At 39.9% G+C, this 17408-nt stretch overlaps 1 protein-coding gene across 1 annotated transcript in view; it reads left to right on the plus strand.

Annotated features, from left to right (window-relative positions):
• PREP (prolyl endopeptidase) overlaps nucleotides 1-17408 on the plus strand; it is a 104407-nt gene that overhangs the window by 40481 nt on the left and 46518 nt on the right. Inside the window, exon 8 of the mRNA XM_035321267.1 lies at nucleotides 10105-10296. Within this exon, the coding sequence (XP_035177158.1) occupies nucleotides 10105-10296 (192 nt within the window). The remainder of the gene's footprint in view (nucleotides 1-10104; nucleotides 10297-17408) is intronic.

The raw sequence follows: 17408 nt of genomic DNA on the forward strand, positions 1-17408 counted from the left end.
CACCAAGTTAACCCTGTTCGCGGCTTAGTTTTTTACCAGAGAAATCTTCATGTTAAGAATAGCCAGGCTTATTAACCAGAGTTTCATGCTTACAACCAGTTTAACCAAATGCAGCTTAAAAAAAAAAAAAAAAAAAGCTTGATATTATTTAATTCTAATGTGTTTTGCAAATTCTTCATTCTTCAAGACTAGATACTTGTGCTCTTAATTCACAATACTACAAAAAGTCTTAGACACCAGTGGAAGAAGACGGCTGGGCTATTATTTATGTTTGTGGAGAAACTTTCTTGCCCTATTCAACCTAAAGTAGGTATCCCTCTTTGGGTGCTTATGGGATTGGGTTTAGAAAGATCGGGGAAAATTAAAGTGTCAGAATTCTTGCTGGTTTTCCACTGCTGTTTGTCAGCCACTGAACAGGCTAATGAAGTTTAATTTTGTTTTATGAGATTTCAGTAGCAGAGGTGCGGCAGCTGCACCTTTTATCGGGAAGGGTAGCACTGTGGGTTCATGTCCCAAAGGTTATCCCTCATTCAAGACCACATTTCTTTACTTGTCTTGCCAAACTGAGCATAGGTTTCTCAAGCACAGACTTCTGTAACAGTTTTTAAAATGTTTTAATGGTGAATATTTATTTTAAAAACCACAGTTGCCCAGTAGCTGAGCACTGTAAGGCACAATTTTTAATAGCTATTTTATCAAACTTGTCCTCTACAATGCTGGCAACATTCTGGAGTTTGCATATTGAACCAGTCAAACTGAACAACTTTTCTCATTCGTCACTTGGCTTAATTGTTGTTCTCAGTATGCCTCCATCATATTAGCCAAACAGCTGAATACATAGCAATCAAGCTCTTATATATTAGCAAACCTTGTTGTACACCTTACAAAAAAAAAAAGTATCATTTTTTTCTCCTGACATGTCTCTTATTGTTTTTGTGTCTGGTAATAATTTTTTTCCCTTCTAGAAAATGTTTTTTGATTAAGTTGTCAGCCTTGATTGTTTATTCTTTTGAACGTGTGGCTTGGTGAAGGTAGAAGGGGATTTAGCACAAATCTGTAGGCATACAAAGAGAAGCAAATGAAAGCTCTTTAATCATCCTTGGCTAAAAATTTAAACCCATGTGACAAGGCCAATTGGTCTTTTTGAAGTTCTTAATGCTGACCTTTTCCTTTATTTTGTATTGTGGCAGTTAGGAGGCCTAATAAAGAAACAGGATCCTCTGTTTATAGCACCATAGAGCTGATTTACGAGTCACTGTCTCAGAGCTCTGGATGGATCTTTCCTTTTCCTGGGGGGAGCTAAAGCATGTGAACAGAGTGAGAAAGGAAGGACATGGTGGTGAGAGGTCTTATGCTTGGGTAATGGGAACTGGAGACTTGGGGCTGCTTGGAGCCTGGTAGTTTGTCTGGTGGGAACAGAGGGAGGTAGGAGGTGGACATGGGAACAGGAAGAGAAGGTAGTCCAAAATATTTGAAAACTACTGGCTTGGAAGAGGCAAGAAAAATTGAGCAAAAGGTGAAGTTCAGAGTTCGCGAATTGCTTAGTCGTCAGATGGAATTGCTTTGTACTGGATACTTCATACTTTGTACCAGGCTGGCAGGGACAGGTTGCAAGAAGGAATTTTAAAAGCAGGGTTATCAGCTATAAGAATTTTTATTTTGTTCTTTTGCTTGGAAGGGTGTTCAATTTTTCCTAGGCACACTGAAGAAAGTGTTTATGTGCTTTGAGGGCAGGTAGAAAAACAAAGGTGATGTTTCTCAACTTCTTGTTGAAAATCCATTTATGTGACCTTTTGTATTTTAGTTCAGCCTTGCAGTTTATAAGATCATCTTTAAAATAAGCAAATAAAAAGGAATGAACAGTGCTGTCTATATACAGTAACATCAAAAGGATGAGTCAGTATGTGATTGCCGTGTAGCCTGAAAATGTGGATCAAAACCTTTGTAATGAAAATGAACAAGAGAAAGGACGGTGAGGAATGAGACAGTAGTTATCAGCCAGAAAGCTGAGCGTGGTGTTGGGGAGCATACTCTTTTTTGAAAGACTTTCCTGTGATTCAAGTAAGTTAAGAAAAAATGTATATTCTAAAATAAATACTGAAACTAGGCCACTACATCCTAGTTCCCTAACAAATAGAGAGTAAAGAAACAGTTGAGTCTTGGAAAATATGTAGAAGCCTCATGTCATGTTAAGGGTACGTGGCTGAGGGAGGCCCTCCTGTTGCATCACAAGGTTCAGAAAGGGTCCTTTTGCTTTCCAAACTTTTTCTCAGAGGGCAACCTAGGTTCGGCTGCATCCAGTCCCAGACTTGCTCACTGGTTTATGCCTAAAGGATTATGTATACAGCCACTTACTGGAGTCAGCGTCTGACTGTTTCACAGCCTTGCCAAGGACTTTCACTGAGACAGTTTGGCAAAGTTGAAAAGATGGGTGGCTTATTAAGGCAACAGGTCTAACAGATTCAGAGCTGTTGTTGATAAATTCACTTACTGCAATGATTGAGCTCAGGTTAATAGCTCGGTGTTTTAGTCATCAGTATTTTCCTGGGTAACATCAGACAGAACCAGAGGCAAGCCTCTTACCAAAGAGGTGTCCTGCTTGGGAATGAGAGAGGTCCAGGCCATCGACCTGTTGGAGTTCTCATCCACAAAACAGGCTTCTGAATACCAGATCTATACTTTCGGTGAGCTGGGACTGAGACGTCCATCGTGTGCCGATTGTCTCTCAGCAAGGCTTGCTGTGTGGTTTGGTCAAGAAGAAAGGAGGAGGGAAGGGGTGAGGCCAGCATTTGGTCCAGAGGCAGCTTGCTTTCTCAGCTTTACTCAAACAGCATCAGGCTGTGAGGCTTCAGCCTGACTGGGCAAAACATTTATAAGTAGTACACATGGTGAGGTTATTTTTTAGACTATGTATAATTTGTGCATTAGGGAATGTGAGGTGTGAGAGGTCACCTTTGGTTCCTGGTTTTCTGTTGCTCCATTCTGCTGCATGAGGGCATAAGCTATAACTCTCAAAACAAAGCATATATATATTCTCTCCTGTCTTTTGAGTAATCACCCAAATGGAAGTAAAGTAGAAGCCTTGAAACTGATGGAGAAATCTCTGCTCATAAAAGTGCTTGATTTCTTTCTTCTGGGCTAGTATTTGATATATCTTGACACGTCTGAACTTTTTAACTCAGAGGAATAACGCATTATATTTTGATGATGAGTGAGTAGCCATCATCCACCGCATGAGTGGTACTGAGAGCCCTCTCAGTACAAACACGACAAAGTTGCATTGCTTTCAGGAGCCCTTAATACCTCTGCCTCAGATGTTCCTAAGTGAAGTCAGGTCCCAAGAGATTGAGATGTTAACTTCAAAAATAGTCCAAGAGTCCAAGTTTCTTGGACTCGCTCTTACCTTTGGAGACCGGAATGACACAATTAAAGGCTTGTGGCAGTGAAGAAGAAAGAGGAGAGAAAAAAAAAAAAAAAAAGAAAACCACCAACCCTGCATTCTTTTCTGTAGCTGTGTAGCTCTGAGCAAGAGCTTAAAAACAAGCCAGGTATTGCACGATTCAAAATGCAATTACATTTTGAAGTCCGAGTGAAGGGCTGCATGCTGTCATTCATTTTCCAAGATGTGTTGCGGTCATACCACCATGAAGCAGTCATTTCCAGTTTGAACCATAATATGTACCATGACATTTATCTATCATGGGTTGAACATAATTTATGTTTATTAATACTGTGACAAATGCTGGAGTAAATGACTGATTTTCAAAATCTCTTCTCATAGAGGGTACTTGAAATTTAGATGCCTCTAAATATACATATTTTCAGGGTCTGAAAAGTCTCTTAAAAGCCGGATCTGATTTGCTGGTATTCCGCAATGAAAGCGTGCTTCTGCATGAAAACTTAGATACTTCTCATATGGTGACTGCATCCTAAACCATGCTGACTTTGTGCAGTTAAGCTGTTGGCTGGCATGAGTGGTTATGGTGAAAATTAAAAGATAAACTTCAACTTCATCTGCTAGTCCACGTGATTACTTTTCCAAGCAACATATTCACTAGCACCATTTTTTTGTCATTTTGGTTTGATTTTTGTTCGTTTGTTGGACACCAGGAAAGGATAGTGGCTATATAAACTATCATCCTAAACATCATGTGGTTTTTGTCTTCACAGATGTCTTCTCTGGTGACAAATGGCTTGAAATTTTATAGTAGGGATAAAACTTTTCATACTATTTTTAAAAGAAATTCAGCTTTCTTTGGCACCCACAGTAACAAGTTCAGAAATTGAGATAACACGGGTGTTTTTTACATTGAAAACATCAGAAACAATATGGTGTTTTTCTTAAATATGTGTGGTATGTTACTGAATTGATCATTAGATATTCTCCACTAGACGCATTTTATTCTCTGTACTTGGTAAATAGGAATAGCTAGCTATACACAAGCATGATCTGCCATCCTCTTGCATCTTATAGTTGGTTGTGATTATTTTAATTGTTTTGTTTTCTTTTTGTAAGAAGGTTACTGGTAGAGCAAAGCCTGATGTCTCAGAACCACAATAGAGCTACGGAGCTGGCTTGTCGTTTAAGAGCATTTCTGAAGAGAAGTCTCCAGAAGATGGAAAGTACAAATCAAGTGAAGATGTGCAGTTGATCCCAGCTGCTGACATAAGTTAGTAGGAAGCAAGAGATTAACATCAGTATGGTGGCTTGGGTTTTGCAACAACAACAAACAGTTATCTTCAACCTTTAAAACAGAGCCTCCAACTTAGCTACAGGTCTGAATTTCTAAACTGAAATACTTTTGATAGCATTCACCAGTTTGGAATGCATTTCACCTTTCATCCTACAGATCAAAATTTGTTTCATTATTTCAATTAAGAATAAAATCTAAGAGTTGAAAAACCATGATCTTTCCTTGAGTAGAAGTTTGCCTACATAATGGATATGCCATAATGAAATTTGGCATAACTCTTTCAGGTAAAATGCCTATCCCTTCATTCTGAACCAAAGCTCATGGTTCACTAGGTTCCCTGATCATTCATTCTCAGCACTCCCCTGTTTCCAGAAAAACTATAAATCTTACAAAAAATGTAACTGATGTAAGGTGGGATGGAGTATAGTTTAATGGAAATTAGCATTTATATCTTTACCTGATAACATTGACTGCTAGCGTACATGAAAAGAGATGAATGAGAGGGATTTTTATAACATCAGATGAAAAGCTACCATTAGCTGATCAGTAAACCCTGTCTCTACAGCCACCACAGTCAAGAGGTTATTTGCTGCAAATGGATTGTTTGGCCTTTCCATGAACCATGAAATACAGAAGGAATTATTGAGAACATTTGCTAACTGATGAACAGTGACTCTCAAGCTCTGTCTTTCTCAAAGAGGGTTGACAGCAGGCTCTCTGTGATCGTTCTTGCTGTTATAATCACAGTTTGTTCAAATTATTTTTTCCTTCCACTAGTTTTCATCAGTCAGCCACAAAACTGCTTCATCATACAGAGAGCCCTTAGCAGACCACTGAACGTTTTGCTGTGTTCAGAGGCCTGCTGAGGACTGAATCTGTGCTGCTTACTGATATCATTTCCCTTTGTTTGCATTGATGAGAAAATTTTGCTTAAAAATCCTGCCCGTACACTCTAGGTTGTTACTGTTCTAAATATTGCTGAAGAGGGCTCAGCTATGTAGGATTATGACCTTCTGCAACATGCCACATCTTTTACTGACTATCAACCAGAAGTTATAAATTCTGTGTCCCCCCCAGTTCCTATTGTGATGCAGTTACTTATGATGGATAGCAGTCCGGTGAAGTATGTATGCAAAAGCATCTATAGCTCTTCAGGAATGTGTTTTACTGGAAGGACTGGCAGAGAAAAGGATTAGGTTATAGCAACAGTATACAGAGAACTATCAAGAGCTTCAGCCTTACACTTTTTCCATACGTAATAAATCTGTCTCCACTGCATGCTCATATAGATCAAGGTCTTGAGTTTTCAATGGCTTTGGTGTTAAGGATAATGGAGCCTGGACTACAAGTGTCACTTCTCAATGGCTCTCCTCAAAGACATGTTCTCAGAACGTAGCTAATTAAAACTGCAAATCTTTATCAAAATCTTGGTTTTTAGTTACAGGTTTTGATAAAATTTGCTTTTAGAGGGTGTTTGAAACTCATAACTCATCAATGTGCTGTTCTTTCTGTTGCTTAAAGGCTGTTTCTTCATGGTTTGAGTCTGAAAGAGTCTGAAACAAGGATCTTTCATCTGCCTCTAGACCAGGGTGCCTCGTCTTAAAGAAACCATATAGTTCATCTCCGTTTCCTTAGCTTTATGCCCTTCAGTAAGGCATATGCTTTTTTGACTACAGCTGCATGTTCATTGATACCTTCACTGTTTTTCCCAGGTCCGTGGGGAATCAGTACAAGTAACTTTGTGCTGCAACAAGTGTCTTGGGAGGCTTTGTTTCCCATCTATTCTGGTGTAGTCATCTTTGTTTTTCTTCCAGCAATAGTTATAATGTGGGTCCTCCACGGTCAAGCACGCTTTCCTATATCTACACGGCATGCTAGACTGCTTTTCTGGTTACCTCTGATCACTGGAACATCCTCTTCTTCTGTTGATGCTTAGGATAACAGCTAAAGTATGCTTCACACTTTAAGTTACATTCATTCAAACAAACTCACCTCCTCGTGCAGCATCCTGTCTTCAATAACAATGTACTTTGTCTGTTTGAGTACTGGGGAGAGCAGTTTGAGACAGGGCCAGCCTAAGCAGTTGCTGCCCTGGAAGAGAGATGTCCCATCTATCTATCTTCACATGCACGGGCATTACCTACTGCTGGCCCCTCCATTCAAGTCAATCAGCATCTTTTGTCTCACTCTATGAGCAGGTGATTGCATTCGCTAATCTGTCAGGGGAAAAAAAAAAACTGTCTCCTGTAGAACAGAAAAATTAATTTTCTTCTAGGTTAACTAATTTAATGAGCTTTACTATTCACTCAGGCAAATGCCAAACCAAGCGTGAAAGTGGAGACATGCTGATGGAGGGGGAGGGCGAAATGGGCAGGGGCAGTGTTCTGCAGTCAAGCTTATCTTATGGCTCATTGGTAATGAAAAATGTTTGTGATCTTCTGCCTCTTTGTTGCTGCCTCATGCATACTGGCTGCCTTGTAAGTGATAGTGCTCCTCTGCTCTAACAGGGAGCTGGTGCAGGCAACAAAAGGGAGAACTTTATTTTGTAGCACAGTTTTTTTTGGTCACTTAATTATTTGAACCAGCTCCCTGCTAGGGCAGATGAGCGAAACAGCAGTAGGGTGAAGGACAGCTCCTCTCAGGTACTGAAAAGGTGCTAGGTCAACTCAGCTGCATGGTCAGGCAGCTCACCATGGTGCAGTTCCCTGCTGCAGGCCATGCGGCTACAACTGCCCTTTTCCTTGTGCTGGCATTGGTGAGATCTGGGGATCAGCAGCCAGGAGGAGCTCAGCCATCTAATAAATGGTCCCCCATCCCAAGTCATTTTTCAGCCACGTTAGTGCTCTGTAAGCTGCCCGTGCTGCTCAGCAAGCTGTTATTCCTAGCTCAAAGGAGAGCAAAACAGCAATCCCAGGCAATCCTAGGACACATGTTTCAGTTGTAAGCCACATCTGGATCAGCTGCAGCCAGCCATAAAGATGCACCTCTATGGCTGACATATCTCAGTGTAGAGTTTCTTCCTATCACTGAAAAAAGTACAAGAAATACTAATCTGTACAGTATCAAATGTACTGGATGTAACTTCACTTTCAGCTTCTTGTAGTTGCCTTGTTGCCTAACTCAGAGCAGATATTGATGTAATTAACCACTTCAGTGAGACAATGGTTTAGAGGTAATTCATCTGCAGTATTTGTCTTCTAAGGACTATATAACATCCACTTTAACAAGATGAAAGCTCTTGATTTTTGTAATAACATTTAGTGTCTCCCTGTAGAATATCAACCCTCTCGCTGTGTGCTGACTGTTCATTTGGGAGTGGATGAATGAGTTGCAAGGCAGTGATGTAAATCACTAATGTAACAGTGTTGTCCCTTTTCTCTATGGAATATAATTTTTGTTGTGACTGTGCAGATTACAGCTACTGTGTGTATTTACCATTAAAAAAATGATTTTTTCAACAGTCTTGGGATTCCTTTTTATGAAGGTTTGTTCTTCCTTAGTAGAATGGTTTAATTCTGTCAGATACTAAAATATAAATGTAATATTTTTATAGTGTTACTCTGCAATTAACTTTTTATTTACCAAAACACTTGTGCATTGCTTTGAGATCTTTGAACAGTTTTGCAGGTGTACATCAGACTTAGATATAGTCTGGATTTTCTGTTTCATGGGCATCAAAGCATGTTTTCTATGGAACTTGAGGGACTTCAGCAGGATTTTTCTTTACCATGAAATCTCTTGAGAAGAATGAAGCTTTGGACCTCAGTGAAAAATCAAAATTTCACATGAAATTGGCCCACTCAGACAGAATACTATGTTGACAAGATTATCTGGAAAGTTTGTATTGCAGTAGTATTAAAAAGTAGAATTTAATTGGCTAATTCCTTAGTTTACGTGAAGAGCCAGGGAAGTTTTCCTTAAACTGAAACAGCAATTAAGAGATCTGAACTTTATGAATGTACTAGACCTTATTGCATTTAATGGGTTTAAAATGCCATCTCCCTCCTTCCTCAATTATTCCTTAGAGCAGTTATAGCTCAGCTATGATCTAATTCTATTTTTCTTGCTCAGCTTTTAATATTACAAAATAAGTCGTGTTGTTTTATGGAAGCAAGCGTTATATTGTGGAGTTTCAACGACAGGCTTGTGCACAGATTGTTTGTTTCAACTTAAAAGCAAGGACCCAACCTTTAGTTTTAGGGATGAGACAGGGAGTGGGCAATTGTTTTCAGATATTAAGGCTTCAGTTTCTCTCATCAGGAAGGACTGATTTTTATTTTACTTTTTTTTTTTTTTTGCATAGCTGATATACAGTTCTTATGATAACACATTTGGCTGATAGTTTGAATTGTAGCTATAACAAGCATATTACATACCTGATCTAGCCTTGCTTCTTTTTCTTTCTGCTACCTTCTAAACCTATTTCAAAACAGTAAAATGTGAATAAATAGTGTAGTCTTTCACTCCTAACTCTAGGTTTAGTCAATACTAGGACTGTGATAGAGAGCAAATAAATTGAAGCAATTCATATTTGAGAGGTGTGCATGTATATTAATGGGTGTGATACTCTAAAAGGTTGGTAGGGAAAAATGCAATATAATTCTTGACAAACCTGTAAGTTAACATTTTAGTTAACTGTGCGTAGTCCTTCTTGGTGGTAGTGACAATCTTCTGTAGAATAACATTCCAGAAACGCCGTCTCTGAATTGACAGGGAGAGGCTTTAAATTTATTGTACTCAATTATCATCATTTCTATTCTGTGGGAAATTTTGTGCTTTCAGGAATGCAAAAAAAGATGGAAAACTTTATGCTTCAAGAAAAAATAACTTTTTTTTCAGAAAGAAAACAAAGAACTTCTTTTATGGTTAAGTACTATTTTAAAAAAATCTATTTAGTAGAATCAAGCTTGAAAGCTTATTGCAGAGTTCTTTGGCTCAGCTGTAACTCTCAATTCCAAGAAATGCATGTAAGTGGGGGCTGGTGAGCTGTTGCCAAGACCCTCATGCACTCAGCATTGTTGGCTCCAGGGCACGCAGTGTGGTAGAAGTGTCTGCACAGCTAATATCTGAGCTTTCCAGCAGCCCCTTAAGAAAGCTGATGAAAAGTTGGGCATGGTTCTGTCAGTATTGTGCATGAGTTTAACTAGAAATTCCTCAAAACCAGTATGTTAACACGTCCATGATCTGGCATTTTTCCTCTGCAGCCTATTAAACTGGCCAATTCTTCATAAGCTCCTAATATTTAGTATATATTCAGCCCTTCCCATAGCTGTACCCCTTCTGGTCAGTGCTCTTGCTGGAGAAAGCCTACAGCAATTGTTGGAAGACTTTGCTTTCAGGTGTTAAAAAATAAAATAAAAATATTAGTTTCAGGAGGTGAAGAATTTGCTCTGTGTGTTTAATCTTGCAGGAATTCTTCATTGGGTGAAGCTGATAGATAACTTCGAGGCTGAGTATGAGTATGTCACCAATGAAGGAACAGTTTTCACCTTCAAGACAAACCGTCATTCTCCGAATTACCGGTTAATCAACATTGACTTCAGTGACCCAGAGGAATCCAAATGGAAAGTTCTCATCCCTGAACATGAAAGAGATGTTCTAGGTAAGAGTTTATATCAAGTAAGACTCTTCCTTTTTTTTTTTCAAACTAATTCAGTCATTAGTCTTTTGAATGATCTTGTACAGACCTCGTTACTTTTTTTATTGTGTTTAAACTTTGTTTAGGATTTGACATGTTTGCTTGCAGTTAAGGCTTGCCTGAGACATGAGAGATCCAAATTCTGTTTCTTGCTCTGTAACATCCTGTGTGGCCATAGTGAAGTCACTTCATCTGACCCTGTGTTTGTAGGAAATAAGGGGAAAGTATTTTCCTGCTTTGTGTCAATGTAGTAATTGTTTACTAGACAGCCAGGAATTACAGCAAGGGGTGCTTTGTAATCAGAAAGAAGGAAAACAGCAAGCCTAGAAGTGTAGCACATTGAACAGAACTGGTCAGAAACAAGATTATCTGTTGTTCCTAGAATAAGAGGAGTGGGCACCACTTGAAAAAAGCCTTAAGAAAGTCAAACTGCATGGAATTTTCTGAGTGTAAAAGCAAGTTCAAAATATTCAAAACATAAAAGATTTTGATAAAAAAAGGAAATGATAAATTCAGAAAATGATAAATTTTCTGAAATAAGTTTCAGCATTAGGGTTTTTCTTAATCTCGTCATTGAGGGGGGAAATTATATTAAAACTTAATACTTGAATTAGTTTCAGGTAATATAGAAAAACCTCCCTTGAGCTATTTTTTTTAGCAAATGCTTTGTGTACATTTATGTAGTCTATTCTCCAGACAGTGCAAGATATAACTATGATTTATCTGAGTAGCATAATTACAGCTATGCAAAAAGACTCAGCGTTTATTTTTTTTATTAATCCTTCTTTATACAGCTCCACTCATTCATTGTCTGTTACTGCTCCACTGAAGAGCTGTTTTTTAGAATGAGCAGAATTCTCTGTGTATATGATAAGTGTATATGCAGTAACTTCTGTCTTTTCTCACTAAGACAAATCTATTTGGCTACCATTTCAAATTCCTCTCAAGATCTTTCCAGGACCTCTAAAAATAATCTCACTTTCTGCAATCTGTCCTCTGATTTCTGCCAGAGACTAGGCAGACTGCATCTCCAGTATGATAAAAATGGAGACTAAAGCTATTATAACATGATGTTTGGTAGGTTCTTCAGATGACCAAAAGCTGTCTGGCCAGCCCCTGTGCCATCTGTGTCGTAAAACATATTTGGGAGGGAAAATGAGGCACCTATAGAGCATGTCCTACTCTACTCTGCGCTGGGGCAGCCTCACCTCGAGTACTGAGTGCATCTTGGGGTGCCACACTATAAAGAGGATATAAAAACTATTGGAATGCATCCAGAGGAGGGTAACAAAGATGGTAAAGGGTCTGTTGAGCAAGACGTGAGGAGCGGCTGAGGCCCCTTGGTTCGTCCAGCCCAGCGCAGAGCAGGCTGAGGGGAGGCCTCATGGTGGCCTGCAGCTCCCTCACGAGGGGAGCAGAGGGGCAGGCGCTGAGCTCTGCTCTCTGGGGACAGCAACAGGACCCGAGGGAACAGCATGGAGCTGGGACAGGGGATGGTCAGGCTGGGGGTTAGGGAAAGGTTCTGCACCCACAGGTGGTCGGGCACTGGGACAGGCTCCCCAGGGCAGTGGTCACCGCACCGAGCCTGACGGAGTTCAAGAAGTGTTTGAACAATGCTCTCAGACACATGGCCTGGTTTTTGGGTGGTCCTGTGTGGAGCCAGGGGTTTGGACTCATTGAGCCTCGTGGGTCCCTTCCAACACTGGATATTCTGTGATTCTATTCTACATCCAGAACTGTAGTGAAGTTGCAAACAGCTGGGGTTTTGAGTGCAGCCAAATTTTTGCTAAACACAAAAGTAGCAAGCAGAACTTAATGAAAACCAAATCTTCTTAAGTTTGTGAACTCTTTGAATCAGGAACAATCTGGATTTTAAATGAAGTACCTTTGAAGCCGTAGGCAGATCATAAAGAATAAGTAAAAGCAAAAAATTACTTCCAAGTCTAGTTTCAGACTGCATGCAAATTTGTTGACATGATGTCCATGAAGCCATTTTTAGGTTCATACAGCAATCTATAAAAAGGGACAAAGTTGCAGAATTGACCTGGGGATGGCACTTCCAAATAGAATGGGAAAGAAATGTGATTTGTCTAAAATGTTTACTGGGTAAGGATTTATCTGAGATGTGGCCTAGACAGCCTAGGAGCATTAAGTAGTGGCTATATAGGCACTAGCTATACGTTCCTTCCTAGAAACATATCTGTTCTTAACTACAATGTGATATTTAGCTCAACTCCATTTTGTTTTCGTTCTAAAGACAAAGTCACACTGAGTTCGTGTTCGTGCATGTATATGTATGTGTATGTATAGAATGTATGCAACACTCCTCTAATGGATTATACGTGGTAGTCTTGACTGTATAAACATAACAAGTGCTGCAGTTAGAGAATCAAAAGCCCAGATAAATGGATTTGCTGAGGGCACTGGCCTTCAGACTATAAACACAACGGTCATTCAGCTCTTACGTACTTGAAGGCAAGCATAATCTGTCACATGAAAACATCTTAGTGACTTTCAGGAGTCTATTGTGTTATCATGAGGCTTTTGCTGTATTTGAATTTGGAGCTAGAGTACGCAATCATATGCATGTGTTTCTCTTCAGCATTTTGGGGTGGCACGTAAAGGAGTTGTGTTAAAGGAGCAAATGAAAACATCTTCATAAGAAGATGAGTTATAAGTAAATCTCAGAGTTAGTGCTACAGTAAACTTGAAGTGTTTACTTGCTTTTTTGTGGCTCACAGTTGCAAATCAATGTATTCTCTGCTCCAAGGTAAGGGAGTTTTATCATTTTCAGAAGGTTATCGCCTGAGTAAATTAGAACACACAAAAACCAACAACAACAAAAAAAATGCGTTCACACTCAAAGTCAGCAAGTAAGCCAGTCTTTGTCATTTTGTTTTAATCTTTCCAAGATTTGGCTTGGAAAGACATAATTATGGCAGAAGGCAGTTAATAATTCATTGTTTTGAAAGCCTTGCAGTCAAGGGAATTTGATTTTGTGTGATCCAGAGATTACTGTAATGAAGATCCTTCTGCAAAAGCTAGGACAGCACTGATTCAAAGGGTAAATGTGTTGCTGCTTGTCCAGTTTTACATATATTGGGATGATTGTTTACCCAGATGTACTTAACTGTATTAGAATTTCATTTGAAATGTTATAGTCTGTGATCCTCTATGTCACAAATGTATCTTTGTACTTTTACTGGAATATATAGTTACTCTGCTCAAAGTCTCCTATTCTAGCATGATCTTCGTTGCTGTGTGTTAACGGATTCAGTTTCAGAAAAGCTGCACCATGCACATACAGAAATAAATTTTATTTATGATTAATAAATTAGAAATCATGAGTGATAAAACTCCTAGTTTCCATTAATGGTGAAAATAAATTCCACAAAGTGTTAAAATGCATTCTTAGGGAACGTGCTATAGCTAATGTGATTTAACCAATAAATAAATATACTTGCTTAAAAGGCAGTGTGAATGTTGTTTGGTTTCATCAACATATTCTTCTAAATATATATATATATATATATATATTGACTTTGACAGCTTTGTTTTCAGGACTGTTTAGAAATGAGCTGGAAATATGGGGCAGAAAAACATTTTCCTACAGTGGGGACGATCATACACCTCATTTTGCAACTCTCAGCAGGGACTTCACACAGAGTTGAGATAAATTTAGATCTCTACTCTGAGAGTTGAGGGGAAGAAATAAATGATATCTATTTTAAAATGAAATTTAAAGACGAGCCTGAGGACATCTTGGTGTACGATGAGGCTCATTTCCCCCCCACACCTTTGGAGTTTGTTTATAAAGTGTTTTAATTTTCAAGGAGTCTAAAAGGTTCATGTCTCCATAACTTCAAAGGTGAGGTTCATGTCTAATGTTGAGCTAGTGGTTTAAATGACCACAGAGCTGCAACTGGGTGTGCTCAATTAGTTAAAAGGCAGCTATCAAGCCACGACTGCACCATGATCATTATGAGCACTTGGACCCTGGTCCTCATGTATAGGACAAACCTGTGGTCTTTAGAAAGTTCAGTAGTTTTTTTGAGAGTGAAATGATCACCTCAGAAGTTCCCAATACCTGTGGAGCAGAGCATCTTGAAAGTAGCAGTAACATGCAGCTTAATCCAGTTATATCCATATATGTATGTAGCTGTGACAATTAAAAGAAAAATACAGCAGATCTCCTGAGTATGGAGGGCTAATAAATACGAAGTATTCTGGAATGTGCCATAGATCAGGTAAGTGACCTCAATCAATTCCTTGAATCTTGGCCATTTAACAAGCATGGGCAAAGCTAGCAATATTCCTGTACCTTGCAGACATCTGCATACCTAAAGCATAGTGCATGCAGGATGCTTCCCCTCTATTGTGGTTTAACCCCGTCAGGCAGCTCAGCCCCACACAGCCACTTGCCCACTGCCCCCAGCTGGGATGGGGAGAGAATCGGAGAGGTAAAAGTGCCAGACCTCATGGGTTGAGACCAAGACAGCTCACTAGGCAAAGCAAAAGCCGCACACAAGCACAGCAGAACAAGGAATCCACTCACTGCTTCCCATCGGCAGGCAGGGGTTCAGCCACCTCCAGGAGAGCAGGGCTCACCCCACGGCACAGCTCCTTGGGAAGACAAACACCATCACCCCAACGTCCCCCCTGCCTCCTCCTTTCCCCCAACAGCTATCGCTGAGCACAGCACCACAGGGTGTGGGACATCCCTTTGGGCAGCCTGGGCCAGCTGTCCTGGCCGTGTCCCCTCCCAGCTCCTGGGGCACCCCCAGCCTCCTCGCTGGCCGGGCAGCACCAGGAGCAGGAGAGACCTCGGCTCTGTGCGAGCACTGCTCTGCAGTGACTGAAACATCCCCGTGTTATCACCCCTATTTTCATCACAAATCCAAAGCACAGCATTGTGCACAACAGGCAGTCTTTCAGATTATATGTAATTCTTCTGGATGGAGAATTAAATACTGGGAAATGGTGAACAAACACCCAGAATCATCAAACTTATTTGGAGATAACTGTCTTTTGGTGCTGTAGCAAAACCAGGAGAGAAAGTCTGAAGCGAGTACTCACAAAATTGCTTATTTGTGATCTGTATAGGTGTGAGCAGTCCCTTGTGATTATCTCTGCTGGGAGACTTGTGCATTCCATTACCCTGTATAGTCTTCTAAAATACTAATATTCTGCACTGGGGATTTTATGTTCAAAGTAAAGCAAATGAAGGCTTGCATGGATGTTCTGAGGAGCAGTTGTGTGAACTTCTGTCCTACAGCCCTGAGGAAGTACCCTGTGGGGACAGCTAGCACAGAATTATGGCAGAGAAGAAGAAATTGGCTACAGTGCAAAGGACCAGATTGATAAGCTTCTACTGTGAAATGTGGTTTTTGTGTGTTTTGTTCTTAGTTTTTTTGTTTGTTTGTTTGTTTTTTGTTTGTTTGTTTTGTTTTTAATTTTTTAAAAAATGTGGGTTATCTCCCATGTTTCCTAGCAACAAAAATTACCCTCCAAGATCTGGCCAAGCTAGATACAGTCCCTCAGTCACTATGGGACATGGGGAGAGGATGAAGTCCAGATGCATGTCCCACCGAGAGTTTTATTTTGCTCTTCTGCTAGGGCTTTTGTGGCTCTGTTTAACTCAGTTTACCATGGAAAAACCTCTGTCAGTCATAGATGACTAAAGCCTGCCAGTTACTTAAAGAAGCTTTCAGAAGAGCTTGTAGTTTCAGAAGAGCCGGGCCTTCCTGCTCTCTCTTGTTTATGTCTCGTACCAAGAGAAGGTGGAATATAAAATCCTTGTTGTGTTGAAGTTGGTTGGAGCCTTGCCCTTAACTTAAACATGGTGGGCTGAGGATGGTGTCTCAGAGAAAAGGCATATGCTGTGAGGGCTCATGAGCTTTTACTCACATGTTTCAGAATGATTCATGCTTTATTCTGTAAATTGCTAATGCTTTACTTTCAAGTCTGCCTGTAGATAGCCTTGAGTGGTGTTATGGGTCATTTTATTTGAGATCAACATGCATACCTGTTAATCTGCAGGGCGCTGAAACTTACGGTTGCTGTCTGTGATGATCAAAGTAAACAAAAATGGCCTTGCAGGTCTATTTTCCAGCTAAAGCTTTGGCAGTCCATTCAAATACGCTCTTATTTATTAAGTGGATGCATAAGCATATTGTACAGAAACTAACTGAACTGTTTCTTCTTATGACTACATAGCTCTAGTCTGGCATATCCTCCGCCATCAACATTTCAACCCGTGTCTGTCAAAACATGTTTGTACACTGGGACACTTAGCATGCTACAGCTACTGCTGCAGAAATGAAAGGTCAGAGCTGGTATAAGTAATTAAGGTTAGTGGCACAGAGGGCTCATCGTTTCTGTGAGGATTCAACATTTTTTTCCTAAAACTATTTCATAAGTTTTTAATATGCATGGCACCAGTTTGGCTCTCACAGCATTGCTGTGAAAGCTGCCAACGTAAACGAGCTTCTGGGAGGTATCAGTGTATGGACTTCTAAAAGGTTGAACTAGACCACTTCTGTTAAAGAGAGATGGTTGAGCTCAAAGCATTGACAACTTCTCTAGCCCAGATTTAGCAATTGAAGAATTTTGTGGAACATAGTGTAGTCATCAACGTGGACATCATTGTCTTTTAAGGGAAATGGCTAGTACCAACAACAATCCTTTACACCTGCTTTTAGCACTGTTCAGTGCTTCCAAATGTGTCCGTCCATCTCTGATGCTGAAGCCAAAAGGGTCAGGTTGGAAAAGGCAACCATCCACTTGTTTGTTACTTACTAAAATAAATCCCTTGCCTGATGTGGATTGTAAGTATGCTGGAGAACAGTTAATGAATTTAAGTACCTGAGCTTGAAAAAAAAATGTGAGAGCCAATCTGTCCATTGGTATTAACTGAAAATGAACTGACCCTATGTGTTGAAGAGGCATCTGATGGTAAACCTAAAAAAAAATAAAAAATAAAAAATCTTGTGAGTCCATAGAGAAATTGCTCAGTAAGCAATTCACAGTGTCCAGGACCATGGGAAGGCAATATAGTAGGGTGAATTACATCCTAA

Source organism: Oxyura jamaicensis, chromosome 3 (assembly GCF_011077185.1).
Source record: "Oxyura jamaicensis isolate SHBP4307 breed ruddy duck chromosome 3, BPBGC_Ojam_1.0, whole genome shotgun sequence".
Taxonomy (NCBI): Eukaryota; Metazoa; Chordata; class Aves; order Anseriformes; family Anatidae; genus Oxyura; species Oxyura jamaicensis.